Here is a 26,224-nt window from a genome sequence, read left to right on the forward strand (position 1 = left end):
AGGGATCGCCGGTGGTGCGGGGCGGGTGGGGCCGGCCGGGGCCGCAATCTCGGCCCACGATAAACCACGGGCTGAGTCAGCAGCGCCCGGCGGGGAGCGGGAGCGGCCGCAGCCCCGGCACCGCCCTGACCGCGCACCCGGGACCGGGACGCGCCGCGGCAGCGGGAGGGCCCTGCCCGGAGCGGGGAGCGGGAGGGGGGGGCAGGTGGAGCGGGGGAACAGGCTGAGGGGGGTGCCGGGGGAGGAGCACTGGTGGGCGTTGGGGGATCTGTGGGATGGGGTAAATCGAGGGAAGCATTGAGGGTGCTGCAGGAGCCAGACTGGGGGCGGGCACTGGGGGGCACTGGGCGCACTGGGAGCCAGGCCGGGGTGAGGCACTGGGGGCACTGGGAGCCAGGCTGGGGGCCGGTACTGGAGGACATTGGGGGCAATGGAAGCCAGGCTGGGGAGAGGCACTGGAGACACGGAGCCAGGCCAGGGGGAGCACTGGGGGTGCTGGGAGCCAGGCTGGGGGGGGGCACTGGGGGTGCTGGGAGCCAGGCTGGGGGAGGCACTGGGAGTGCTGGGAGCCAGGCTGGGGGGAAGCACTGGGGGTGCTGGGAGCCAGGCTGGGGGGGGCACTGGGAGTGCTGGGAGCCAGGCTGGGGGGGGCACTGGGGGCGCTGGGAGCCAGGCTAGGGGGGGCACTGGGGACGGTGGGAGCCAGGCTGGGGGGGGCACTGGGGGTGCTGGGAGCCAGGCTGGGGGAGGCACTGGGGGCGCTGGGGCGGGGGGCGGTCGCCGCCGCCGTTTGGGCTGCGCCCCTGGCGGCAGCAGGTGGCGCTGTGGCGCCGGTCCCGTCCGGTCCGGGGGGCGGCGGGGCCGCTCCCGCCCGCCGCAGCAGTCGGGGATGGGGGGGCTCAACGCGTGGGAATCCACCTAAAAATATAATAAAAACAGAAACAAAAAAAAACCCAAAAACAGGAAGGAGGGAGGAGGAACGCGAGGCGTCGCTGTCCATCCCCGTGCCCGCCCGCTCTCCTCAGCGGAAGGTGGGGGCTCCGGGGAAGGGGGGGACGTGCCCCCCTGCGCTGACCTCCCTGCCCAACCTCTGGCCACCGGCACCTGTTTACAGTGGGCAAAGCTGTTGTACAAAAGCCAGTGGTCAAGGGCAGCAGGCTGTATGAAGCAACCATGGCCCCGCCCATGAACACGTGGACCAGAGACAGGCTCTCTGTTAATGACATTAATTGCGAGATTAATTCGGTGTTTGAAGTTGCAGTGTAGAGCTCCAGGACGTGGGCACGTCGAACACAACAAGCTGATGAGCTGGGCAAGGCTGAGCCAACATCCAGATGGCGGGACAGGGGTGACACAGCTGCTGGCACCTTCCTGGGGTCAGAGGTCTCACAGCAAGAGCTCACAGCCCGGCAGTCTGCGTCGGTACAATGGAGGAAATCAGGCTCCAACCATCGCTGCCTCTGCTGCCAGGAGGATAAACATGCTGCAGAGAAGGCGCTCAGAGCCCCCTTTCCCCTGCCATCCTGCCCCAGGCAGGGGTGGCCCCATGCACGGCTCAGCCTCGCTGCCAGCCTGGATGGTCGCTGCAGTGCAGGGGTCACCGCGATTCCAGGCTCAGGCTGACAGCAGCACAGGCATCCCTGGATCCAGGCTGCTGCCTTCAGAGAGAAAAAAAACCCTCTGGTTTGAGTCAGCTCTGCCGGGAAGGGCATTGGCAGTGGGTGAGCACAGAAATCCTTTGTGCCGCTGCAGCACAGGGCAGAGGGAGTTGCACATAGTGTAACAGCTTGTCCTGCCTGCCTGCGGGTCTGCTGTCCTGGGTGCATCAGGACTGCGGGGACCGGGACCAGGACCAGGACACTGTCCTCGTGATGCTGCTGTGCGGAGCAGCACCCTTGCCCTCCTGCTGGCTGTAGTTCCTGGAGCAAGGCAGGGGCCAGGCACAAATCACTCATCCCCTCCCCATGCCAGGGAGACCTTTGCGGTTCAATTCCCTTATGCTTCTCTTTGCCAGCAGCCCTAAACATGTCCCCTGAAGCTGAGGATATCCCATAATCATCACACAGATGTTAACTGCACATACCCTCTGGGACACACTGTCCCCTGGGCTTTGCCAGGTCTCCAGAGAAACGCTGCTGATGGTCAAGGACACCCTGGACAGATGGCAGGCTCAGGAGTTTTGCAAAGGCAGTAGCGTAATAGTAATGTGTTGTCTGTCACCAGCTTGCCCTTGGGCTCCTAGCTGGGGTGGCCGTGCTGGCACACGGGAACAGCAGGCAGCTGGGACAGTGCAAGGATGAGGAGGGGGGGACAGAAGGGCAGGGCAAACCCTTATTCTGGTGCAGAAAGGCATCACCCCTTCAAGAGGGCACTAGGCACGGCAGCATGGGCAGCCGGCAGTGATGCCAGCGGCACCGGGATGGGCCACTGGCTGCCAGGCAGGGCTGGCCCCTCTGCTCCCACCGCAGCAAGGCGGCTGCCGTTGGAGCTGTACCGCAGAGTGCCGGCATTTCCATGGAAACCCGGCCTGATGTGGGTCTTTCATCTTGGTTCCTCCCTTAGCCTGTCAATAAACGGGCACCCGGTGGCTGCATGGGCGGGCCCCTGGACTGCAGTCCTGGGGCTGCCGGGTGGACCACGGGGGCCAGTGGCTGGGGCAGCACTGAACGGGACTGTGGGTCAGGGTTCAGGGTGGGCAGCCATCCCCCCCACCCAGAGACCTGAGCCCCCAGGGAGCAGTTCTGCCCGTTGTCACGGAAAAGCCCAGGGGAAGGCAGCCCCCATGCCCTGGGCAGGAGTCCCACCAGCCCATCAGAGTCCCATCACGGCTCAGCTCTGCTGGTCCCCATCCCAGGGTGCCCACAGCATCCCTGCCCTTGGTGTCATGGCACAGCACCTTCCCCACCCTCTCCATCTGCCCCATGGCGAGGGGCCTGCTGCCACCCCAGGCTGGTGCCCCCAGGCCGTGCCCAGCTCAAGGAGCCAGGGCACAGGCTGGCAGGGGCTGCAGGACCCCCATATTGGGCAGCACCAGGGGTGATGGTGGGGCCGGCACAGGGGTTGGAACACGGTGCTGAGCAGGGTGACATGTGCCAGTGGCACTGCAGCTGCAAGGGGCCCCTGGGAGAGCAGGGCAGAGCCCCCCACGCAGCCCCCTGCCTGTCCCCCACTGCCCCCCGATCCCCCTGGCTCGGGGCCTCGGCCCTGGCTCTACTGCCTGCATGCTGCCTGGAGGCGATTCAGGCCTCATGCCTGGTTTCCATGGCAACTCCAGTTGAAATTACGTTAAAAAGAAATGAAACCAGCAGCTTTTCTGGTTGGCAAGCAGGGGGAGGGGAGCTGGGCTGGGAAATGCGGGGTGTGGGGGGGGAACTCGGTAGAAGGGGGCTGTGGGGCAGATGATGTTCTACATCGGGTCCCAGTGCTGGGGGGGGGGGGCATCCAGCAGGGCTGGGGGCATGCAGGGATCTGCCCACGGTGGCCCCCAGTGTTGGCAGTCCTGGGTCACACCGTGCTGGTTTGCATGCGTGCTGTGCTGGGGGTCCAGCACCCTGACCTGCTGGGGTGATACCGGCGTCTTCCTGCTGCCTCTGCAGGGTGGGTGCCAGGGACATGGAGACCGTCTGGACCCCCTGCCAGCAGGCACGGCCATGGCCAGGGGGGCTCTGAGCCAGTACAGGGCACCCCACCCAGCCTGGGAGCCCCCGGCCCCTGCATGCTCCAAAAAGAGGCGAGACACACCGCTATTAAAAATATCACTTCTGTTTTATTTGGAATTTGTTACTCTGCGCAGGTGACAGGGTATAAATACATTCTCCAACGAGCATCCTCACCCTCAGCCCTGCCCGAGGGGTGGGGGCCAGGGCAGGGTGCTGGGCCGGGATGGGGGGGTGCTCTGGCCCCAGGCAGTAGGGCCAGCCGGCACCGGTGCGTCACGGCCGCCAGCGTGGGCAGCGTCTGCCAGCCGGACCGTCTTGCACAGGGACGGGGTACAGTGTCCCCACAAGGACCCGTCCTTTCCTCCTGCCTCTCCAGGCCCCGGGTGCCAGCGCCCACTGCGGGGGGCTGAGACTGGGGTGCCCTGTGTGGGCTCCTGGGCAGCTCCTTCTCCACGCCCACCTACACCAAAGCCCTTCACCTTGAGCCCCGCTACCCGCAGCTCCGTGCAGTTTGGTGGCCACCAACTGCCCAGCGGGTGCCCCAGCCCCGGGGGTGGCTGCTCCCAGCCCCATGCAGGCTGCATCACCCCCAGCAGCCCCGCTCGAGCAGACGCCCAGGTGTCTACCCGGGCCGCATGCCCTGGATCCCAGAGCTGGAGTCACCCTATGACAGGGGAAAAGGCCCCAGCAGGAGCGAGGTGGGAGACAGAGTGGTTGTCGGTGCACTGCTCACCCTGCTCCCGCCAGCCCCGCAGCACTGCCCGCCCCTGCCGCAGGCTGCAAACGGCTGGCTCAGCTTTCAGGCAGGGTGGGCACCCCGTGGCCTGGGGCAGCGGTGAAGGGACGTGGGCTGCTCCCAGGGGAGCAGGGCAGGGTGGGGAGCGCTGGGACACTGTGCCGGGGGGCTGCCCTCGGTTGATGGGGGTGGGCAGACGGTGCTCACAGCAGGTGATGCCCATGTGGGGCAGTGGGTGGCACTGGCTGGTGGTGGCAGCGGGGTGGGCCAGGGTGGGGGGTGCTCGCAGGCGGGCCGTCGGGTGGGCTATTTGGCTGAGATACGTGGGCATGGGTGACAGAGGAGGGAGAATATCAAAAATACAAAAGAGGGCGGCCCCGCGGCGCAGGAGGCAGTGCCCTGCCTGGTGCCCGCCCGCGGCAGGCGGGGGCCGCGGGGGGCCGGCACCGCGTGCACACACTGGCTTCTAACTGGCTTTTTATTTTATATCAAGAACACTTGGTTTTAAAATCTTTACAAAGGACAAAACGCGGCGACTCCGTTAGTGTGTAAAGAACTAAAGATCTGCTTAAAAAATGTCTCTGCAAAGAGAAACGACTGACACAAAAGAGATTCTCTGCAGCGCAAAGAGGGGCAGAGGTGCCAAGTCTCCAGCCTGGGGCCCCGCTCCCAGGGTCCCCGGGGTCCCCAAGCCCCGGCACCAGCCCCAGCGCCCGCACCCAGCACGAGGCTGAGTCCCCGGACCCTGCCCGCTCCCTCTGCCTATAGCACCATGGCTTGGGGCCACTTCTCAAGACAGTGAAGGAGCCTTTTCCAGGGCACTCGGGATGCCAAGCTGCCTGGAGATGCCCGGGCACCGGCCGAGAGGGATGCCCGGCCCCACTCCTCATCAGTCCCGGGGTGCTCAGCAGGTGGAGCGCTGGGGATGCAATTGCCCCGTGGGGAGGCACAGCCACGGTGTGGGGAGCCCCGTGGCTGCTGCCAGCAGGGTCCCCCCTGGCCGCCCGCACCGGTGCACAGGCACAGGGGCTACACTGTGTCCCCCCTGCACCCCATCGGCGCCCCGGGGCAACCCACAGGGCCCTCTGGCCGGGAGCCAGGAGAATCAAAGCACTTCTCAAAAGTTAAGATAGGAACAAAAGAAAGCGCTGGGGCAAGAGCAGGGCATCTGGCTGTGCCAGGACCCCACAGGTCTCCGGGCTCAGTGCCACACTGTCCGTGGGCACTGCCCCTCCGTCCGGGGGCTCCGTCGGCCCCACCGGTCCCTCTGCCAGTGTCTGCTGCGTGCGTGTGCGTGCGTGCATGCGTGTGCGCCGGCGGCGGGCAGCTATACCCGGGTGGTGGAGTGTGAGTGTGGGAGCCCCGTGCTGTTGAAGCCGGCAGTGAAGGTGTTGTAGGGGTGCAGGGTCTGCAGCCCTACCAGCGAGTTGGGGATCATGGTGATGGTGTTGGGGGTCATGAGAGGGATGTCGTCCGGAGAGCGGCGCAAGGTGAGGGTGTAGTCGGGCAGAGCAGCCAGGCGCAGGGCGTCGTGGGGCGGCACAGCCTCGCACTCATGGTGCCCCTGGCTCACCTGCAAGGAGGGCATCTCCTCGTCGGGTGCATGGGCGATGTCGTTGGCAGCACCACGCTGGGGGCTGGGCTGCCGGTGTGTGTCCTGCCGGCGCTTGTCCTTGCGGTAGTAGAGGGCAGCAAAGGCCAGCACGTTGAGGAAGAGGAGGGAGGCGCCGACGGCGATGGTGACGCTCAGCTCAGTGGAGTAGTCGCGGGGGCTCTCGAGCAGAGTGCCTGCCTCCTGCTCCGGGCTCCACTTCTCTTTCCCGTTCTCACTGTTGTAGGCGGGTGAGATGGCAGGGCGCTTGGTGGTCCAGATCTTGCCGTTGGGCCGGCGGGTGATGTGGGAGTTCTGCGTGGTGTCAGGTGGCGGCACTTTGGTGGTGGTGGAGGTGTAGTGGAACATATCATGCAGGTTGTACAGGTGTGGGACCAGGTGCTTCCAGAAAGCTACCTTGGTGGCCCGGTAGTGGTCGCGTACCCGTGGCTTCAGTCCGATGTGCAGGTACAGCTGGTCGCGGGGGTTGTACTTAGACCAGGCCACCTCCTCAAACCGGTTGGCCTTTGTATGGATGAACTTGGTGTCCTGGGGGACGGGCTTGTTGGGGTCCCTGCGAAACACAAGCGAAACAGAGCTAGCACTGTGAAAAGCTGGAGAGGCAAGGAGGGAAAGGTGGATGCAGAGATGGAGGCTGGGGGAACCTTTGCCAGTGATGGGCTGGCGAAAGGTCCTGCATGGCTGGGCAGCACCCAACCCTGGGTCAAGTCTCACCCACGACAACCACAGCCAACCAACCTCCCCACCCCTGTGCTCGGTGGGGTCCTGTCCCGAGGGCTGGCCACACTCTCTGCCTCTCACTGTGTGTTGATGCTCTGACCCCAGTGAAGGTGCAGCACACAGACCTCTGTGCACGGGGGCCTCAGTGTCGCATGCCAGGCATGACACCCCCCCCTCAGCACACTCCCGAGGGACGCAGACCCCCCAGGCACAGTGCCTATTCCCACTCACCCTGTCTTGGCAAAGTTGGTCCAGTAGGTCATCACCACGGCGCTGAGCATGACGTCGTTCTTGGAGAAGTTGCAGGGAAAGAGGTCTGTTGGGCCAATCATGGGGATCCCGAACACATAAGGCACCTCGTCCCCGTGGGCCGCGTCAGACCATGCAGGCTTCATCAGGCTCTGGCAGTGGTGGTAGAAGGCGTAGAAGTAGGTGGGGGAGCCATAGCGGGCATGCAGGTCAGCTGTCACCACCGACGGCTCTACCCACTGGTGGTCGGTGAAGAGGGCCACCAGAGTCTTGCGACGTGTCTCGGGGTTGTCCCTGTCGGCCCAGTCCGTGTACATGAACTTGATGGTTTCCCGCAAGGTGTCCTTGCCCTCCGGGTAGCCATACAGGTTGTCTACAAAGTTGGAGACTGAGTAGTCAAAGTCACTGCCCGAAACGCCATCCTCAGGGTCCACCACACCCTCCACAAACTTCAACCCCTCGCCCTGGTTGACCCCCAGCATGATATCGTAGTTGAGGAACTCGCCCTGCTCCATCAGGATCTCTGGGTCGTCCGGGATCACATCCCCGTCAATGACCGGCCCGAAGGCCACGTGGTAGCGAGCCGGCTGGATGTCTTGCTCCACCAGCTCCTTGGCACTCTTCTGCCGCAGGCAGTCCACCATGTCCACTGTGTCCAGCACGTTGCAGCCCACCTTGTCAGCCAGCATGCTGGTGTACTTCACGGGCTGGTAGTTCACCGCCCAGCTGGAGAGCGCGGAGCCGCTCTGGATGATGGCTCTCTGGAAGAGACCTGCAAGACAGGCAAGGAGTGGAGGAAGCTCACAGCGGGGTGAGCGGTTCCAACACCCCAGCGCTGCAGTGCAGGATGCACTGTGGAAAAGGCATCGATGCTCCTGGACCCCTGCAAGGACCCGGCACTCCAGCCTGCTCCTGGCCTTGACTCAGGCTGCGCTGCACACTGAGCCGGGCTCAGATGGGGGGCTCAGCTCAGGGCCACCACGAGGGCGGCAGGGTGACAGTTGGGCACACAGTGGGTGCTCCTGGCAGCAACCAAGGGTTGCTGTGCTCCCTGAGGATCCCATTGCAGGGGATGGCCTGGCAGCCCTCTGGCCCAGCGCGGGGAGGAGAGGGGCCATGGTTGCATCACAGCCTGGCCTGGTCGAGCAGCCCACCCCATCCCTGCCCCTCCAAGGACTCCTGAGCCCCTGAGGGGTACATGCTGCCCCTGGCTCAGCGCCATCCTCCAGCCCAGGGTGGCACTGGCTTCACTGAGCAGCCAGGCTGCAGGCTGGCAGCAGCGGGAGGGTTAACGCCTGCTTGGGGACACTTAACCCTGCATGTCCCACCCCACCGCTTTGTCAGGGTCCCCCTCACCCCCCTCCCTGCCGCTTCCTGCCCAGCTGGGGCTGCTCGGTGCCAATCCGGCCCTGCGAGAGCACGCTGCCAGATGCACAAAGAGGGCCTTTCTGCCACCGGGAACACAGAGGGAGTGGACTTTCGCCCTGGAAAACGGGGCCACAAAGGCCCTGGCCCAGGCGGAGGAATGCGTGGCTGCGCTCCAGCCCCATGTCAATGGCGCTTGTGCACAGAATACAAAGGGCGGTGAGGAAGTGGAGCCTCCGGGGCGGTGAAAGGCAGCTGGGCTCGGGGTGCACCCTGGGGTCCCTACTCTCCAGCCAGTCCTCTCCTGCACCCCAAGCGCTGCCTGTGCCCTCACTGGACCCCAGCACTTGCTCACCACGACAGACTGTCTCAGATGGTCCCCAAGTGGTGCTGGTACAGCAGCATAGTGTCCACAGGGCTGCCCCTGCCCCCCTGAAATGCGGAGGCACCTGTGTGAGACCCCCTGTGCAGCCAAGGCCATGCTGCCCTGCAGGGCAGCATGCACCTTCCTGCAGCAGAAGTGTTTGGAGGCTCCTGGCTCCTGGCCACCATGTCCATAGCTCTTGTCTGCACGCACAGTCCTTGCTCTGCCAAGTACCTGACGTACAGTCCCATGCGCTCAGACAAAGAGAAGTCACAAGCTCTGTTTGTCACCTCCTGGTGCCCTAGAAAGCCATACCCAGTCTACAGGCTGGAGACTGGCCATGGGTTTGCTTGCTCTGCACCATCATCCACGTGCCAAAGAGCCAGGATGGGGGTTCCCTGGCTCCCAGGAGATGCTGTCCCAGCAGCAGCTATTACTCCCTGCCAGCAGCATCACTTCCCAGGCAGAGCCACCGGGCTGGGCTCTGCCCCTGCTTGCCCCTGCCTGGGGAAGCACAGGCAGCTGCTGTCATCAACAGCCGGTTACTTCCCTGATGGAGCCCTTCACTGTGTCTCTGCATGGCCACATCCTGACCCACGAGGACCCAGTCTGTGAGAGCCCAGACCTGCCACATCATCTCCCTCCATGCCAGCACCGGCTGAAGCCCAACGAGCATCCCAGGGAGGTGTCGCCACCCTGCAGCTCACCCTAGAACCCTCCAGCCTGCTGGAGCCCAGGCAGGAAGATGCAGCTCTGCTTTCCCTGCCTGTTCCCCTCTGAGGTGAGGGTCCTGATGCTTCCCGCATTCTGCAGAGCTGGCTGCCATGGCACAGTGGAGCCAAGCAGTGGGACGGGGTTCTGCTGGAGGGTGCCCGGTGCTGCAGGCTGCCACCAGCTCCCGATTTCCCCTTTGCTTTGCGTAGACTGGACACACCTCTGTGGTTGTCCGGGCCAAGGCTTGCTCAAAGCAGGGTGCTGTATGCCTTGTTCAGCTGAGGTCTGAGCATCCCTGGAGCTGGCAGTGAAGGGCAGCAGTCCTCACAGAGCAGGAGATAGGGCAAAGGAAGCACAAGAGGTTTGCCTGGCAGTGACTGCTCCTGCCCTGGTATGGCCGGCTGGGGAGAGAAGCAGCACTTTGGTCCTTGGCGAGGAACCCACCCGCCTACAAGGGCTGAGGCTGGCAGGGGAGCCACGGGTCTCCCCGGCAGCCAGACACAGCGTGCGCTGCACCAGCCTCCAGCGTCTGTCTCTTGCAGTGCCTGGCAGAGCAGGCACAAATTAGCAGCTTCATTAATAGCTCTTGATTACTATGAGTTTTCTTTTGATACCATAAAAACAAACCCGCCTGGTCTGCAGACTGCATCTCAGCACAGCTTCCCTGCCATGCTCCAAAGCCAGATGCCTTGTCCCTGGGGATGTAGGTGCTCTGGTGCAGGGCTTTTTTTGAGGTCATTTTATGGCTTTGATGCAACACTGACTGCAGTACCGAGTGCTCCCCTCCCACCTCACGGCATTTACAGTCAGCAGCAGCTCCCCTGCCACAGCAGAGAGGGTGCTGGGCACCCAACACCGCTGCGATGCAGTGGGCACCACACCACAAGTGTTGGGGCTGGGTGGGGCAGCAAAGGACATGGCATGCAGGTGCAGGGTTTAGTGGCAGAAAGCCTAGTGTCACCTGAGAAGTGCTATACTGATACAAGAGTATTTTTTGTGTCTGCAAAGTTGGGGAGCAGCCCCTCCAATTCACCCCCAGCCTCTCCCCATGTTGCTCCCTCCATCCCAGGCCCATACATGTAGTAGGGGCCTCCTGGGCAGCCAAGCACATGGTCCTGCTTCTAAAGAGGTGTCACCATCTGGCCACAAAAACCAGTCTGAAGCCTTAGAGCTGCCTTGCCAGAAGCACCCAATCTCAGAGAGGAGAATCCTGGTCCCAGAGCACCTTTCCATGATCCCAGGCACTCCCATGATGCAGAAGAACACCCTACCATGCATCACAAATGCATTACGCCCAGCATCCCCTCTGTGGCCTTTCACACTCAGTATGGGCAGAGAAAACCCTTTTTCTTCCTGTAGAAGCTCTTAGCCTGTAAAAGACTCCTCACCCCTGTGTCCATGCTGCCCAGGGTGCCTGCGTAGGGGCAGGAGGGCACACAGAGCCCCAGGTATCCACACAGGAACGGCACGGCCACACACAGGCTCCCACAGCTGCAGATCATCCCCCGCTCTGCCCGCTGCTCAGAAACGAGTCCACTATGAGTGTACCCATGCGCCTTTCCTACACACTGCTCGATTTACCATCTAACACAAGAGAAGCATCCTCTAGCTTTAGCCATCCAAAGAATCTCCTGTGGGCTAGAGAGCTGCTGCCTGCTCTGCATGGCTCTGGGTAGCTGGGAATCCTACCCCAGGAACCCCAGAAGCGGTGGGCGAAGCCCCTGGTCCTGCCCTGCTCTGGCACTGCAACATTGGGAAGCGGCTCTGTAGGTGTTAACTCACATTTTCCATGTTCTTGAACTTATTGTACTGTAATACCTGTTAATATTTGCCCAAGTCACCTGAAGAGGATGGGGCACAGCCCCAGGAACATCCTGCTCAGGAACTGGCACGGGGGGAGTGGGATGACGGAGGAGCTGGCTTCAGGCACCAGGCACTCACGCAGGAGCACGGACTGAGCACAGGTATTCTAAGTGCCCTTGGGTGGCAGGGCAGGAGCTTACCCAGAACAGGTGTATCCTGAGCGGGCAACAGCAGCTCCATACATGCTGCCAGAGCTGGATCACTTCGGCTTTACCTGCCTTTTGGTTTCTCCCTGCTTTACTCAAATATGGCAGGGCATCAGTGACAGTGATAGCAGAGCCAGCAGGCTGCAGGGCAGTCATGGAAGACCAGGGACCACCATGAACTTAATGTGAGAGTGCCCAATCTGCCAGCTTTTGGGAAGCACCACCAGGTCCAGACATGCCTCTGTTTTTGGGTCTGTGGGGCAAAGCATCCCTCAGAACTCTGGTCCTTGGGCCACCAAGGGGAGCCCAGCAGTGGGAGCAGCCACCCTGAGAGCAGGAGCACTCTGCACGGGGCGGGCAGGTCCTCTCTGTGCCACGGGCTCCAGCACAGAGGGAGCATGAGGCACTGGTGGGCTCCAGAGCCCACCTGGGATATCCCACCACTCAGGAGGCTCTGGAGCTCCTCTGCATACTCTGATCCCATGGGCCATGGCAGCGTGTCTCAGCCTCTCCGCTTCAGTTCGCTGGCCTGTCCAAGGAGAGGCTGGCAGCCAGCTGCGACCACTGGGCACGCTGACGGGCAGCAGGGACGGGCAGCAGGCACAGGCAGCCTGTCAGCCCCACTCTTGTCCCTGGGAAGGGCCATCAGTGGGAAGCAGAGCCCAGCATGGTGATGGGTCTCTGTGTGGGGTGGACTCACAGCAGGGCAAGTGGTTTGCCAGAATCAGGCAGGTTTAACCAGAAGGGCAGCTGAAAAATCTGGGAGAAGAGAGCTGTTTTGGGCTTGCCTTTGACTCCATGGTGAACTGCCAGCATCCTACGAGCCCTGTGCCAGGTCTGGGCTCAGTGGGTGCTGTCCTTCACTCCTACCACGAGCACAGGCTCTGTCACCTCTCACCGCAGCACCTTCAAACCTCCACATCGAATCCTACCAAGAGGACTGTGATGCTGGTGCTGGTGCAGCCACCTTCGCAGCAGCCTGGGCTGAGATCATTCCTGCTTTCAATATCAGGGCAATCAGTCCATCGACAGCTCCCAGGGCTGGAGGAAGGCTGCTCAACTTTGCTGGCAGCCTCGCCAGCACCAGTCTCCTCCCATATTCCCTCCGCCGTGCAATCAGCCCTGATGAGATTCTGAAGGTCTCCTTCATTCCTGTGCGGTTCCCAGGATGTTGAGGAGGGCTGCAGCTCTTTGCAACAGTTGCAACTGCAGTTCTGTGTGTGTCTGAGGTGCAGACTCACACCCATGTCCACTGTCCATACACATCCCCTTCTCCTCTGCACCACGGTTGGGGACACAGCACTGGAAGAGGGCTGCACGCTCATATAAAGCCCCTGTGACCAAGTGCCTGGCAGGCTGGTCCTCTGTGGACCACAGTTCAGGCTTTGCTCCCGCGATTTCCTTTAGGAACTTTAACAAGAACACCTTTACTCCCATGGTTAATTTTTTTTGCTCAGTGCTTAATGTAAATGTCTTTGCAGTTGGTTTACATGCATGTGCTCTTATGCCAACACAATCTTTTAGTGTAAATAATTTCTTTCTTTATCTAGAGTAAACACTCTGCTGTATTTATAGATGTCAATCGTATCACTTTCACCTGTATTTTGCTAGTTGCAGCACTTCCAGCTCTCCCAGTCTCACAAGGTGTGACCCTCCATCCCTCCCCAGGCTCAGGTCTGGCTTCCCCTCTATTCCAGTAGGAATGTCTTTCCTAACACAGCACCGAGATCCGTGCTCCTGGTGCCCTGCATGATCCTACACACCCTACACCCCCTCCACAACTGCACGTGGGTGAGCCTGGGCACCTGGGCAGGGTGCTGCAAGGAGGGGTCCCCACCTCTCCCCACACCCAGGTGCTGACCCCGGACTGCACCCTGCATGCCAGGAGCACCAGCTCCAGCCCTGGCTCCCATGTGCACTCTTGCTGGCCTCTCCCTCCCCACAATGGGAAGGTTTTTGCTTCCTGGCAAAAGGTCAGGTTCTCACCAGTGACTCATTAAAAAGCAGCCCTGACTTTGCTAGGGTGGCCAGCAGTACCCAGGCAGGCTCCCTTCCCCAGGTTAGCATCAGCAGGGCGCTTCCTCGCAGCTGCATCCTCGAGCACAGCTGGCACCTACCTTCAGAGTGGTGGGAGAGGGTGAGCAGGCTGACACAGGAGGCACCGATGCCGGAGCCGAAGACGGTGATCCTCAAGGGATCTCCCCCAAAGAAGGCGATGTTCTCGCTGACCCAGCGCAGTGCCTGTATCTGGTCCAGCAGCCCGTAATTGCCCTTGGCAGCCTGGTCCCCTGTGCTCAGGAACCCTGCGGGCAAAGGGGAGCCCGATTAGGGATGAGGAAGCAGGTGGTGTCCTGACCTCTCACCCCACTTCCTCAGGCCTACGGGAGCTTCTATGGGACCCTGTCCCACCACAGCATGAGACTCCACTACCAAGATTGTCCTGTGAGTGCTAAGCTGGAGCAGGGACATCACTGAGTTCCAGTCACCCTCTGCAGAGCACAGAGGGGCAAAAGGCCGTGAGTGCAGCTGCAAGCCCTGGGGATCCTCTCCAGGCAACTGCAAGCAGTGACAGGGTGATGGGCACAAAGCCCTGTCCTACCCGGGCCACCACCTGTGCTAATAAAGAGTCAAGAAGTCTCACGCATGCTCCAAGGGAAGCTGAGAAAGCTTCAGTGGCTGCAGGCAGGCTGAATGCGTGCACAGCCAATGCTTTCCATGGACCAGCGTGGCTCGGAGGAGGCTCTATAAATGTAAGGAGGTGGGCTGGGCAGAGACAAACCGACTGCAGCTTAAAATACAAAGGCTCTCAGTGAGGAAGATGCAGAGAAATACTTTCAATAGCAAAGAGAACACACAAGATAAGCTATCAGTGTTTCATTTGCTTTGACTCAAAGCAGGAAGCCAAAACCATGGTTGTAAGGTAAAATCCAGGTGGGTAACCCCAACAGCAGGGAGCGGCGCTGGCGTTGCTCCAGCACTGGAGGTGCTCCGGCTGGACATGCTGTAGCACTTCAATGGAGATGACAATGGCTCCATTTAAGTTTTATTTCATATTGTGACTTATGTCTCTTAAATTTGCACCTATCCACCTCAAAGGCCTGACCATTAATATTGAAAGGTCTTGAATAGGTTTGTTTTTACTGAAAAACCTATTTTCTACCAGGTAACTGCCATCTTCCCCAAGAGACTATGGGGTCTGGAGTCCGTCAAAGGGATGTACTGCCTCAGGTACCATCTGGGCTTCTCCCTGCTACTAAGAGAGGCAGCAGTGATGCTCCAGGCAAATCTGTGTCCCGGCCTCTGGGGGTTTCTGCTGCAGCAGGCAGGGGATACACTTCCTTTTGACCCTATGTCCTTATTTCATCTCTCTAGGTCACCAGTGCTCGTGAAAATGGGACTGCCACCCTCCTCTGTATGGCACTTAAGACCCTTCGGTGACACCCCTCTGCAGGCAACCAGGCCACAGTGGGTGGCTGTAGGGGTCCCGGCAGCTCAACCAGCTTGGAGGCAGCCCATGCCCTGGGGAGGCAGAGCTGCCAGGTCCCCAGGGCAGCCAGGCAGTACCCGCTGGCAGCTCACCGCTCCGAGCCCTCTGAGGAGGAGATGCTGGGCAAACACATTTATTATTTATTTATCTAACCGCAGACCAATATTTGCTTTCAGCTGAGCCAGGTTGTGTAAATGAGCCTGGGGGGAGCCGGTGCCAGGAGCCAGACCATGCTGCGACTGCCTGCTGTGGGCACTGCCATGTGGCACTTCACTCGGTGACCAGGGCAGAGGGCAGGGGCCGTGCCTGCAGCGCAGCCCCCATCCTGCTGGGCCCCATGCTCCCCCCACCCCTTTCCCAGCTGGTTCAAGCCCGGTCAGCCACGGGGCCTCTTCCCACTGCTGTCAGCACAGCCCATACCAAGCACTCCAACGCGGTAGTTCAGGGTGATGACAATCACGTTCCCGTAGCTGGCCAGGACGCTGCCATCTATCATGTTCCCCGTGCCCTCCATGTATGAGCCGCCATGGATATACACCATCACCGGCTTGGCCCCGCTGTCCCGGATGTCTGGAAGGAGAGGCGGTTAAACACAGGACCCTGCCAATGGCTGCAGCACCCTGCCCGACAGGCAGACAAAGGACAAGGGCAATGCCAGCTGCCAGGACCAGGGAGGGGGCTTAGGAGCCAAACCCAGCGCTCCCCTGGGGGCCACAGCGTGGACCTCCAAAGCTGACCACTACTGAAATAACCCCACCAGCCCCTCTCTGGGTGGCAGCAGCCGCTGCGCCGTCCCCACACTGCTGTCCCCTCAGGGGTCTCAGAACATGTGGGAGAGATGCTGGCTGGACCCAGCTGCTCTCCCCAGAGTCGGGCTCTGGCCGCATGTGGAAGCCAGACCAGCGGCACCTCCATTGCAGGAGGGAATTGCAGAGTCCAGCCCTGGGATGCAGCGCCATGTCCCATTTTTGGCTGGACCCAAGCCCTCGGCTCCAGGAGTCCCAGAAGCTGGCATTGCAGGGGGGCAGGGATGGGGGTGTGCAGGACCTGGAAGGCGGGGGGGCACTGGTGGGTGATCCAATGTCTGACTCTCCCGCAATCCCCTTTCCATCCCCCTGGGAAGGCAGAAACCTGCCAGCTGCCTGGATGTGAACCCATGGCACCCCAGTGCCCAGACACAGACATGGTGATGAGGCAGACAGTGTGTGCACGTGTGCGTGTCAGGAAAGTGAGCACGGTGTCCAGATAAGGACAGGGCATGAGGCATGGAGTGAGGATGGGGAATGGGACCCCGAGGGCCGGGGAGGAAGGACTGCAGGAGCCTAGGGGATAAGGAGCAGCCACACTTCCTCTCTCAGCTGGCCCTGTCCGGGGGACATCCTGCCCCTTCTGCCCCACTGGCCTGGGTCCCCTCATGGAGCCAAGCCCAGGTGCAAGGGAAGAACACCCATGCTTGGCTCCTGGTACATCTTGCCCATATTACATGGAGGAGACAGTTGCATCCATTGTGGAGACGGTGCCAGGTCCCACATGCCTGAAGTGCCCAACGCTGTCCTGGGCTGGCGAGCCAGCATCGATGGACTTTGTCCTCCCTCATGCTCATCCACACCCAGCGCATTGCTAGGGAGGGCTGACATCGCCTTCTGGGGCTGCTCGGCCCTGGCTGCCCCCGGCCAGACGCTGTTCCCTGCCTGCCTCCCTCACCAGTGCGCTGCACCCTCCCGGCAGCCACCCCACCACGGTCCCCATGGGGCTGGGACTCACAGGGCACAGCCACATCAACTCAGCAGGGATGCCTGGCCAAGATGGACATGCTCCCTTGCACCCACCTAACCCTTGCGCACGTCCACTCCTCCCCACAGCTTGCCCATCACAGGCAGCTGCAGGTGCCTCTGCCCATTCCCACCTCTGGCTGTGGCCTGTGGTATGGCTAAGGGTGGCCTCCCTTCTGTATAAAAAACCTCTTCCCTCCAGGAGAATGCCAGGATATGGCAAAACCTGTGATGGCTCTTTTCCTGTCGCCAGGATGCAGCCAGGCAAATGCACAAACCTGGGGAGCAAAAAGTGCTCACAGTTCCTCTGGGACAGACATTGCCTGTGCAGCAGAGCCACGGCAGGACAACTCTTCCCAGGGCCACCTGCTTGAAATGCGAAGGGCAGAAACACTGGTGCCTGGGCCTGTGGCCTCTCATCCCTGCTACACGTTCCCACCGACACACAAAGGGACATCCTTGCAGCAGGATGGCAGCAATGTGCAGAGACATACCAGGGAATAAACAGTTCCTAATAGCTGCAGCGCATTTTAGTGTGTGAGGATTTAACACAGTGGAGTCAGGCTGAATGCCAGTTTACACCCTGGTACAAGAGATCCTGGGGCACAGGTTAGTGGGAGAAAACAATGGGGTTTTGGTACTGCCAAGGAAAAAGCTTTTCATCTGTTTCCCAGATCCTAAATGCCATCTGCCAGGCCATGCTCGAGCTGCCCTGGGACTCCTGCACACCATGAGGTTTTACTGTCTTCGGCATGTTAGGGCTGCACCCTGGCCGACCCTTCTTCCTGCCTCCTCTTCACATCCCTTCAGCCAAACACACCAACTCCATACCCTGCAGATGAACAACCCTGTTTTACTAAAAATAGCTTATTCTGCAGCCTGCTTAGCCCTGGCGTACAGAATCCCATCTACTGGAAAGCCCACTCGTTCTGCCTTGGCTGGTGCTGCTGCTCTGGTTGCAAGCAAGACCTTGCTTGTGTTGGGTGGAGAAGGAGAGAAGTTAACAGAAACCATGTCTGAGAGGATCTGGGGTCTCCTGGGCACAGCCAGGTACCCTGCAGGTGCAAAGGGTGCCATGCTGCTGGCATGGCCACCCTGCAGCAGTGCCCGCAGCAGGGCTGGGCAAGGGTGGAGGGGGAGGTCGCTGCCTCCCAGCTGCATGTCACCGACTCCGGAGGTATGAGGCTGGAGGTGGGATGTGACCAGGCTCGGGGTGAAATGGGCCCAGGTGCCCGAGGGCTACTCTCCTCCCAAGCTGCCATGCTTCCTCCCTGCCCTCGCTCAAGCGGAGCGGGAGCAAACTTCTCCTAAAGCAAAAAACCCCCCATGAGCTTCCCCCCCAGTCCCGAGGAGGGGAAGGGCCTGGGCGCCCTGCACAGCCGGCCAGCCTGCCCCCCGCCCCGCGCAGCTGCCTGGCACGGCAGACGGACACACACAGGGCTCCCTGGGGATGGCAGCGGATGGCGGGCAAACAGAGTTGCTTTTGCATGTCATGCAGTGGCAGGCTCGAGCACAGAAATACCTTCGTCTTCATCACCGTCATTATCCGCTAAGTCCTCGCCCTGTTTCTTAGCGCTGGCTCCTAGGGACCAAACACGAGGAGACAGAACAAAAAGAAAAACAAAAGGAAACAAAAACAAAACAAAACAAAAAAAACAACAAAAGAGAATTCAAAAATAGCATGATAGCAGAGACAGTGGGGCCAGGCTTGCGCCCCACAGCACTGCTGGCTACTCACACTGCACCTCTCCCAGAGCCAGGGCGGCGCAGGGCGTGGGCAGAGCTGCCCCAGGAGCTGCGCCAGGATGCTGCTTCACCTGGATACCTTCCCAGGTCCTCCCCAGGGAGCGTTAGGGTGGCAGGGAGGAGGACAGTGGGTCTGGGGCAGCATCAGCACTGGCGGTGGATCGGTCTCTCAAAGCACTTGCTGATGCTCCTGCATCCCAGCCTGGCCCCCGCCTGCCTGCGCACCCTCGGCTCCCTGTGCCGGAGCAGGGCTCCCTCTCCTACTGCCCAGGTGCAAGCAGGAGCCCTGCTCCCAGCTCTGCTGTCACCGGGGACAACCATCCCCTGCCACCAGCAGAGCCCACGTGAAGGGTTGCCCTGGGTGGCCACTGACCACCGGCCAGGGTCCTGCCCATCACCCCCACACGGTGCACGGCCCTTTGTAGTGCCTGGCACAGCTACGCCGCAAACCACCGGTGCTGCAGCGTGAGACCGCCGCGGCACACCGCAAGGAGCCATCGTGATGGGCACTTCCCTGTGCTGCTCGGCTCGGTCCTGTACCAACTCCCTTCTTAAAAGACTAGTTGCATAGTTCACTGAGGATTGCAAAGGCACCGACCAGCTTGCCCTGACCAAGGCAATACCCTAAAAAATATCAGTTTCTGTAACACCCTGAATGCCTTCCAGTCATTGCATGGCCCTTAGCAAATCCGTGGTGCCAGGGCATGGGCCAGACCAGCAGTCTCAGCCTGGCACTGTGGGATGCTGTTGTGAACAGCGTGCACCAAGCACGGTGCTTCCCGAGCTCCACGCAGCCAACGTGGGCTGGGAGAGGTGGCCTGTGGGCTGGTGGGGGGCAGATGCAGCACAGACCTGGACCGAGGCCCTGTTTCTGCAAAGGGCTGTGTGCCCTTGTGGGCACAAATCTGAATGGTGCCATCCCTGCACCCTGCAGTCCCAAATTTCAGAAAGAGGCTGTGCTTGGAGCTGCAGATCAGCACTTGCGGTCCTCTGCTCCCTGATGCCTGCACCACAAAAGTTCCCTGGGTGATGGTGACCTCAGGGGTGACAGCAGGGTTTCCCCCGGGCAGGACTGCCTGCACTGTGCCTGTGCTGTCCAGTGACCTCCCTCAGATGCTCAGGGCACTGAGGTCCTGCCAGGCCATTCTATCTCCACTGCAGCCTCCAGCAAGGCTCCCACAAGTGAGGGGCAGCTCCGCAGCTGGATGAAACTCCGACAAGATGAGCACAAAACTGGCTAGGAAGACAAAACTGGGGAGTCATCCTCACTGCCACTCTGGGAGTGGGATCCCACAGGTGACATGGGTGCTGGATAATAAAGATGGCAGCATGGAGAGGGGAAAAAGTCTGGAGGAGCAATAACCAGAAATCTAGAAAAATCCAGCAGGTAAGAGAAGTTTGCAGGAGGCTGGGTCCTGCAAATCCTGGGAGCAGAGGAGTGATGAGAACTACAGCACCATCCCGACACATGAAAGGCCGCTGCAAGGGGGTGAGGTGGAAGAGCAGCTCCCTCTCCACTGTGCAGAGCACAGGCAGGCCTGGAGCTACATGAGGCAGGTTGAAGCTGGATGAGAAGAAAACCTTCCTGGCAGAAAGGGCAGGAAAGCACTGGAAGAGGTGGCTTGGGGAGGTGTTTAAGACCAGGTGAGACACAACACCAGAAAGAGGTGAGGTAGAGCTGCTCCTGCCTGGGGCAGGGATGGATTGGCTGTCTCCAGAGCCATCCTGATTTTCTCCAACTTGGAGTTCACCTCCTGACCTACCCCTTCCATGACCCAGCCCTGCCTCCTGCTCCGTGACCTAGCCATCCCCTGAGCTCCTCATATCATTCTCCTGTTTTCACCCAACATCACCCCATCTCTGCCACCTCTTGCCCCAGCACCCCAGCATCCCCCCTTCCTCCTGCGTCCTTCCTGCACACTCCCTCCCCAGACCACCTGCCAGCTGAACATTCGGCTGGGCGTGTGTGGCTGCCCAGTCTGTATGCAGGAGGCTGCAAGCTTGACCTACTGCATCTTCATCAGGAAGAGCTGCAAGCCCAGAAAGCACTTAAATGACGAAGTACTCATGCAATATTTGCTAACTGGTGCTATGTGCCAACCTCCTTGGTATTGCTCAGGGATAGGGATTTTTCTCTAATGAAGACCACAGGCAGCGAGCCTTCATCTGCACCGTGCTTCGGAGCTGGGAAGCCAGTCACAGGCAGCTGGAGATTCCCTCCCACTGCCGAGGGCCCTGGTGCCATTAAAGCCCTGGGACTGGCCAGACTGCAGCCCTCCAGCCTGGTCTCCTTCAGGGGACAAAGGTCTCCATGCAGACAGGAATGAAGGCACCAGCTATGAGGAGCTGTCAGGCTATAAGAGAGGGCAGTGGACAACATCCCTATTATCTGAGCAACTGTCCTGGCTGAGCAGGGAGGGATCCATCTGGAGAATGCCTCCTCAGAGCTTAGAGATGGCTGGGAGAAGCCTAAAGCAACCTGAGCTGCACGCACCGCAGAAAGGACAGTAGAAAGCAGTGCTGGGAAGCTAAGCAAAGCAGGAGCGCAGTAACGCACGCCAGGGGGAAGGGGAACAGTGGTGGTACATGCACGTGGCAGATGCAAAGCACGAGCCTTTCCCATCGGCAGAAATGTGCCAGGGTGGCTGGGGTTATGGCCAACACAGGCTGCTGTGACCAAGAGGGCTTTTTGCCTCTCAGTACACTGTTCACCTCCACGATGCCCCACTGATGCCCCACAGCTTGTGAGAGCAATTACAGCTTCACTTCCCTCAGCCATCCTTTGCACATTGCTCCATTACCTCCCTCCACCGGTTATTGCCATGTTCAAGGACACCCATCCCAGGAGATCTTCCTCCGCACTGGCAAAGGCCGCCACGCAGAGTCCTGCAACTCTCACAGGGATGGGTTTAAGCTTGTGGATTCACAGATGGAAAAAACAAAAGGACTCATGGCTCTTACTCTCCTCACCCATCAAAAACTCCCTCCACTAACCCAGTGTGAATGCCTGTTGTGCTGCTTCACTTTAAGCCGACTGCAAAGTGACATTGTTCAGGCTGATAGGGAGGATGCATACGCTCTTATCTGAAGGCTCTAGGAAGATTTAAGCTCAAGTTCAGTAAAAAATAAAATCGCTTTCCCTGAAACAGGGGCATCCATGCCGGATTTATGCTCTCTTAAGTAAACCATGCCAACAGCACTGACACCAGCGCAAACAGAGATAAAGGAGGGCAAGGAGCCTCAGTCCTTGGAGCCTTTGTGCTCAGCATGGTGTGGCTAAGAGAAGAGCAGGAGCCTGAGATGACACCTTTCCAGATCCAAGTGTCTGCTCAGGGTGGCTGCGGGCAGCCCCAGCACCCCGTCCTCAGTGCAAGCTCCCTGGGAGACCCCTTCCCACACAGCACCCACGATGCTGCAGGGAGCTGGAGCTCGCAGCAGTGCTGCCACCATCTCTGGTGGCCACATGCACCCAGAGGCCCACATGCCGGTGGCCACACCAGCTCAGGTGCTTCTCCAGGAGCGACAAGCGATGGGACAAGGACTGATGACAGCTGTTGAACCTGCTGCTGCACAACCCCACGGCAGGGGCAGCTCCCCTGGGACCTGTGTCGGGTGGCCCCTCTAGCCATCAGCCCTTGCTCCAGGACTGCAGCACACCTCGGTGCTGCCCTGCCTCTCCCTGTGCCTGGGTGATGCAGAGGAGTTATCTCCATCCTTGAGCACACTCCATAAAAGCACTGCATCTTCTCATGCTCTGCTGCCTCTGCCAGCACGAACACCTACCCTCACCTTTGCAAATTGCTCCCCAGAGCAGAAGTGGAGCACCAGGGCGGTGGTCTGCTCCCAGCCAGCTGTGCAAGGCAGCAGGCTTTGCAGGAGGCTGCCGAGAAGCCTTCCAGCAAGGGAGCACTGCAGAAGTTGTGCAGCCATAGGGAAGCCTCAGCCAGCACTCAGACAAGTTCACTTCTTGCAGAGCAGCGGAGAAGCTGCAGTGCTTTTCCCACAGAGCAGCCGAAGCGCATCCCGAGCCCAGAAGCTGCTGGGAGCTCCAGCCACCCTCTCACAGCAAAGCAAGACGCTGGACTGGCACATATGTTCCTGCAGCATCGCAGACTCCGCACAGCCCCAGCCAGAAAGATTAGGGCAGTTGCTAGTAAAAACCAGAGAGGATTGCTATGTGCAGAGCAGCCACACTTTTCCTCTCCACCTCCTCATGCCCTGCAGCAAGGCCTGCCCAGGCTGGTGGTAAAGGGAAGAGGAAAGCATCCCGGCACCTGCCACAGCCCAGCACAGGCTTGAAGTGTTGGCGGCACAAAGCAAAGGGCAGAGCTGCATTTTGCACATAGGTACTGTACCATGTGTGTGTACATGTTCTTCAGGTGGGCAGCGTTATTTTCACAGCAAAATCTGAGCCTCAGCTGATCCTCAGGGTGGTCAGCTCCCCTGGCACCCTGCATGGCTAATTATTCTCAAAGCACTGCTGCCCTGACTTGCTCCCAGAGAAAGGACCAAAGTGTATGAAGGACACTGGCATGTAGGAATTTCCATATAGAGAATTATTGTGGGCAGCTGGGCAGGCAAAAAGGGATGTTTTTCCACACCAGGGATAAATTCTGATAAATCTCAGTCCTTTGGCTGCTATGAAATACACTGAGCTTAGGGGTGACAGAAACCATGAAAATTCCAATGAAGTGGGAGCCGAGGCATTTTGAACCACAAAATACTGCACAGTTGCCTGCTCTGTGAGAGGAAAGCTTATTCACCATTCATATGTGGCCTTAGAAATAATAACCTAGAATATTCCAGAACGAGCGGATGTTCAATGACACACAGCCCAAGGAAATCATCACTGCAGGTATAATATCCTCACTCCAGGCATTACTAACCCAGGATACACGATGAGGGGCAGGAGACCCTCCATGTCTCATCATAAGTAACTCAATTAATTTGAGCCAGTGGCCACCGGAGTCATGGCCGAAGCCAAAGGGCAGCACCAGTGTCTGGGTGCTTTAATTCCCAGCACATCACGCCTGGATGCTCAAACAGCCGGCACTGGGGATCCGCTGGTCTGTAAGTCAGCAGAGCCCGGCAGGGGCAGAGGGCATGTCCCTCACCAGCTCCCCGGGAGGTGACCAGAGGCAACCTCAGATGGGCTGCAAAGAATCCCTGCCTGTGAGCAGAGCTGGCGGGGAGGGAAAACCAGGAGATGAGCACACCCAAGGTGTTTCGCCATGCTTTATGTTGTCCCCCTTCTCCAGCCATAACCCGGAACCTGCTTCCATGGCCCCAGCCATAGGGCTGGGGGCTGCGGGGGTCCGCCAGCCCCAGCAGCCGGTGGGAGGGCCGGGAGAGGAAGCGCTTTGAAGTGGCTGGTGATCGCTGGCACAGCCGGCTCCGGAGGCAGCGTGTGGAGACTCCCTAATGCGCCAGCCCTTTCAGGGGCAGCCTTGGCACTCAGAGAGATGGCGTGTGAATAGCCAGGACAGCAACAGGAAAAGCAAAGCAAAGAAACCCAACAACAGAACTGGGGGAAATGGCTGGAAGGAAAGCGCTCCCCAAACCTCCAAGCCCAGCTGTGCCAGCCCTGCCAACCCCAGGGGTGCAGGGAGGCGGAGGCTGGGATGCAGTGACCCCTCTGCCATGGGATGCCCAGGACAGCAGTCCCTGCCCGCCAGACACCCCCTCTCTGCACTGAGCTTTTCAGAAGAGCTTGGCTGCCTGACCGCCTGCACATCCAGCTTTGGGATGCACAGAGCAGCCCAGGCTCTCCCGGTCTGCAACGAGGCTGTGTGGCGGGACGGGAGAAGCATTGTGTCTGACAAGGGGCTGAGCCAGCTCCCATTTGCACGTCTTCACTCCCTGGCCCATGGCGCTGGCCGGGAACACAGAATCACTTGCCCCAAAGTGCAGCAGGATGAGCCCTGCGTGACCCTGGGGAGGGGGGCAAGGCAAAGCAGAGATGTGTCTGAACTAGAGGTGCTTGGCCATCTGCAGGGTGGCTGGGGCTCGGGGAGGATGCTGTGCCAGGGGGTGGAGAGCAGATCCTCACTGGCAGGGCTGGCAGAGGCATCGGGCTCTGAGCAGCAGGGAGCAGCCTTGGTGGGACCATGGGCTGGGGCAGAACATTGCAGCATGTACACAGCCAGGAGAGGTTTTACACTTTTAACCAAGGAGCTTTGGATGCAAAATGACCAGGGATGCAATGGGGGAAGAGCTCTGCCTAGGATGGGCTGCAGTCTCCCACCACACAGGTCCGTACACCCCCAACGGGGGATACACCCCTAAGGGATGGGTGCATTTAAGTGCTACCTGCCATCAGAGGTTCTCCCTCATACCCAGGGGCTGGGAGGCTGCCGGTGCCAGCAGAATGAAGACGGGAGCATGGGCTCAGCTCGGGAGAAGCTGGTCTCAATGGCCCGGAGCAATGTGAGCATCCTCCTCTGACCTGACCCCAGACCTACACTCCCAGCCGGCACCGGTCCCAGCTCCCCCAGCTGGGGAGCAGAGGTGGACGGAGCATCTGTGGGGCTCCTCTGAGCGGGAGATGGGGTGTGGCAGGGTGGGCTGCTCGGAGGACCAGTGGTCTGGGTGACAGCACAGAGAGGTGCCGGAGGAGCATGCCGTGGGCCAAGGGCCAGCCAGGCACCCTCTCACTCTCTCTCTCTTTCCTCTCTGTGCCTCTCTGCCGGTCGCCTTGCTACATACCTCCTTTCCTACATATTTTCTTGTTGGGCTTTCGGGTGCATTCCTTGGAAATCCGTTTTACTGTAAAATGAATAAAAGACTACAAAATAACAGGAGGCTCCACTGGCGGGAGTGGGCATGCAATCACAACCACGCTGCCGCCCTCCCGCCACCCCTGGGACCGCGGGAGGTGGGGAAGGAGTGTCGCTGTGGGAGGAAAACTCTGGGCCAACCGTGCTGGGCAGGAAGGAAGGCACGATGCATCCCGTGGCCAAGGGCCCCAGGAACAGAGGAGTGGAGCCAGCCAGCCTGGGAGAAGTCACCGGCCTGCCAGGCTGCTCTGCCGCGCACAGCAGACCCGCTGCAGGTCCCTTCCAGCCCGCTGAAAATCCCCGGGGGCTCCCGTTGCAGTGAGGCTGGGGTGGGCACACGGGCAGGCACTGCCTCCTCTGCCCTCTACTTACAGTTCAGGTGGGATCCCCTACAAAGGAAAAGGTTAGACAAGGAGGCACCCAGCGCCGCTCAGCCTCACCCCAACGGGACCATGCCCCGCGGGTCCCCGGCACCCCAGGCTCATCACTCTGCCACCATCCCGCTGGCAGACGGGGGAGCAGCCAAGCGATGCACCTGCCAGTGCCCCCAACCTCCCGTCCGTACCAGGGCCCAGAAAAGGGCTCCGCGGTCCCTTCCTGGCTGGAGCACCTCCCCAGGGAGAGGCAGAGAGTGTTCCTCCCAGCCGCAGCCGCAGCCCATGCCCACAACTAGCGCATGGACCTGGGGAGGGAGGGAAGGGGGGAGGAAGGACGAACCCGAACCAACTCAAGACAGAACCTGGCACTCGGCGCCTGGGGAGCACAAACCAGCTTGTCGCTCTGTGGATCTGCGGTCAGAGAGTCGGATTCAGATTTAGCAACACAAGAGAGGAACCCGTGACGATGCCATGGAGGTGGAGGTGGGGGACTGGGAGGTGTGGAGGAGCAGGAGCACGCGAGACAGAAATGGCAGCTGAGGGCAAGAGGGCGAGCTGCGTGGCCAGAGAAAGCTTTCCACAAACAGACAGCATGCTGCAGGGTCCACAACCACATGCTTCAAACACAACACCCAGGT

At 60.3% G+C, this 26,224-nt stretch overlaps 1 protein-coding gene across 3 annotated transcripts in view; it reads right to left on the reverse strand.

Annotated features, from left to right (window-relative positions):
* Positions 1 to 3,768: 3,768 nt before the first annotated feature.
* The window catches only part of NLGN3 (neuroligin 3), a 41,872-nt gene continuing 19,416 nt past the window's right edge, over positions 3,769 to 26,224 (reverse strand). Inside the window, exons 3-8 of one of the 3 annotated variants that reach the window (XM_074915134.1) lie at positions 25,139 to 25,198; positions 18,210 to 18,269; positions 15,336 to 15,485; positions 13,546 to 13,731; positions 6,959 to 7,748; positions 3,769 to 6,560 (exon numbers count right to left, since the gene is read on the reverse strand). In XM_074915134.1, the coding sequence (XP_074771235.1) occupies positions 5,723 to 6,560; positions 6,959 to 7,748; positions 13,546 to 13,731; positions 15,336 to 15,485; positions 18,210 to 18,269; positions 25,139 to 25,198 (2,084 nt within the window). In that variant the 3' untranslated portion in view covers positions 3,769 to 5,722. The remainder of the gene's footprint in view (positions 6,561 to 6,958; positions 7,749 to 13,545; positions 13,732 to 15,335; positions 15,486 to 18,209; positions 18,270 to 25,138; positions 25,199 to 26,224) is intronic. The other 2 variants (XM_074915135.1, XM_074915136.1) reach the window with 2 other exon arrangements.

This window comes from Athene noctua, chromosome 11 (assembly GCF_965140245.1).
Source record: "Athene noctua chromosome 11, bAthNoc1.hap1.1, whole genome shotgun sequence".
Lineage (NCBI taxonomy): Eukaryota > Metazoa > Chordata > Aves > Strigiformes > Strigidae > Athene > Athene noctua.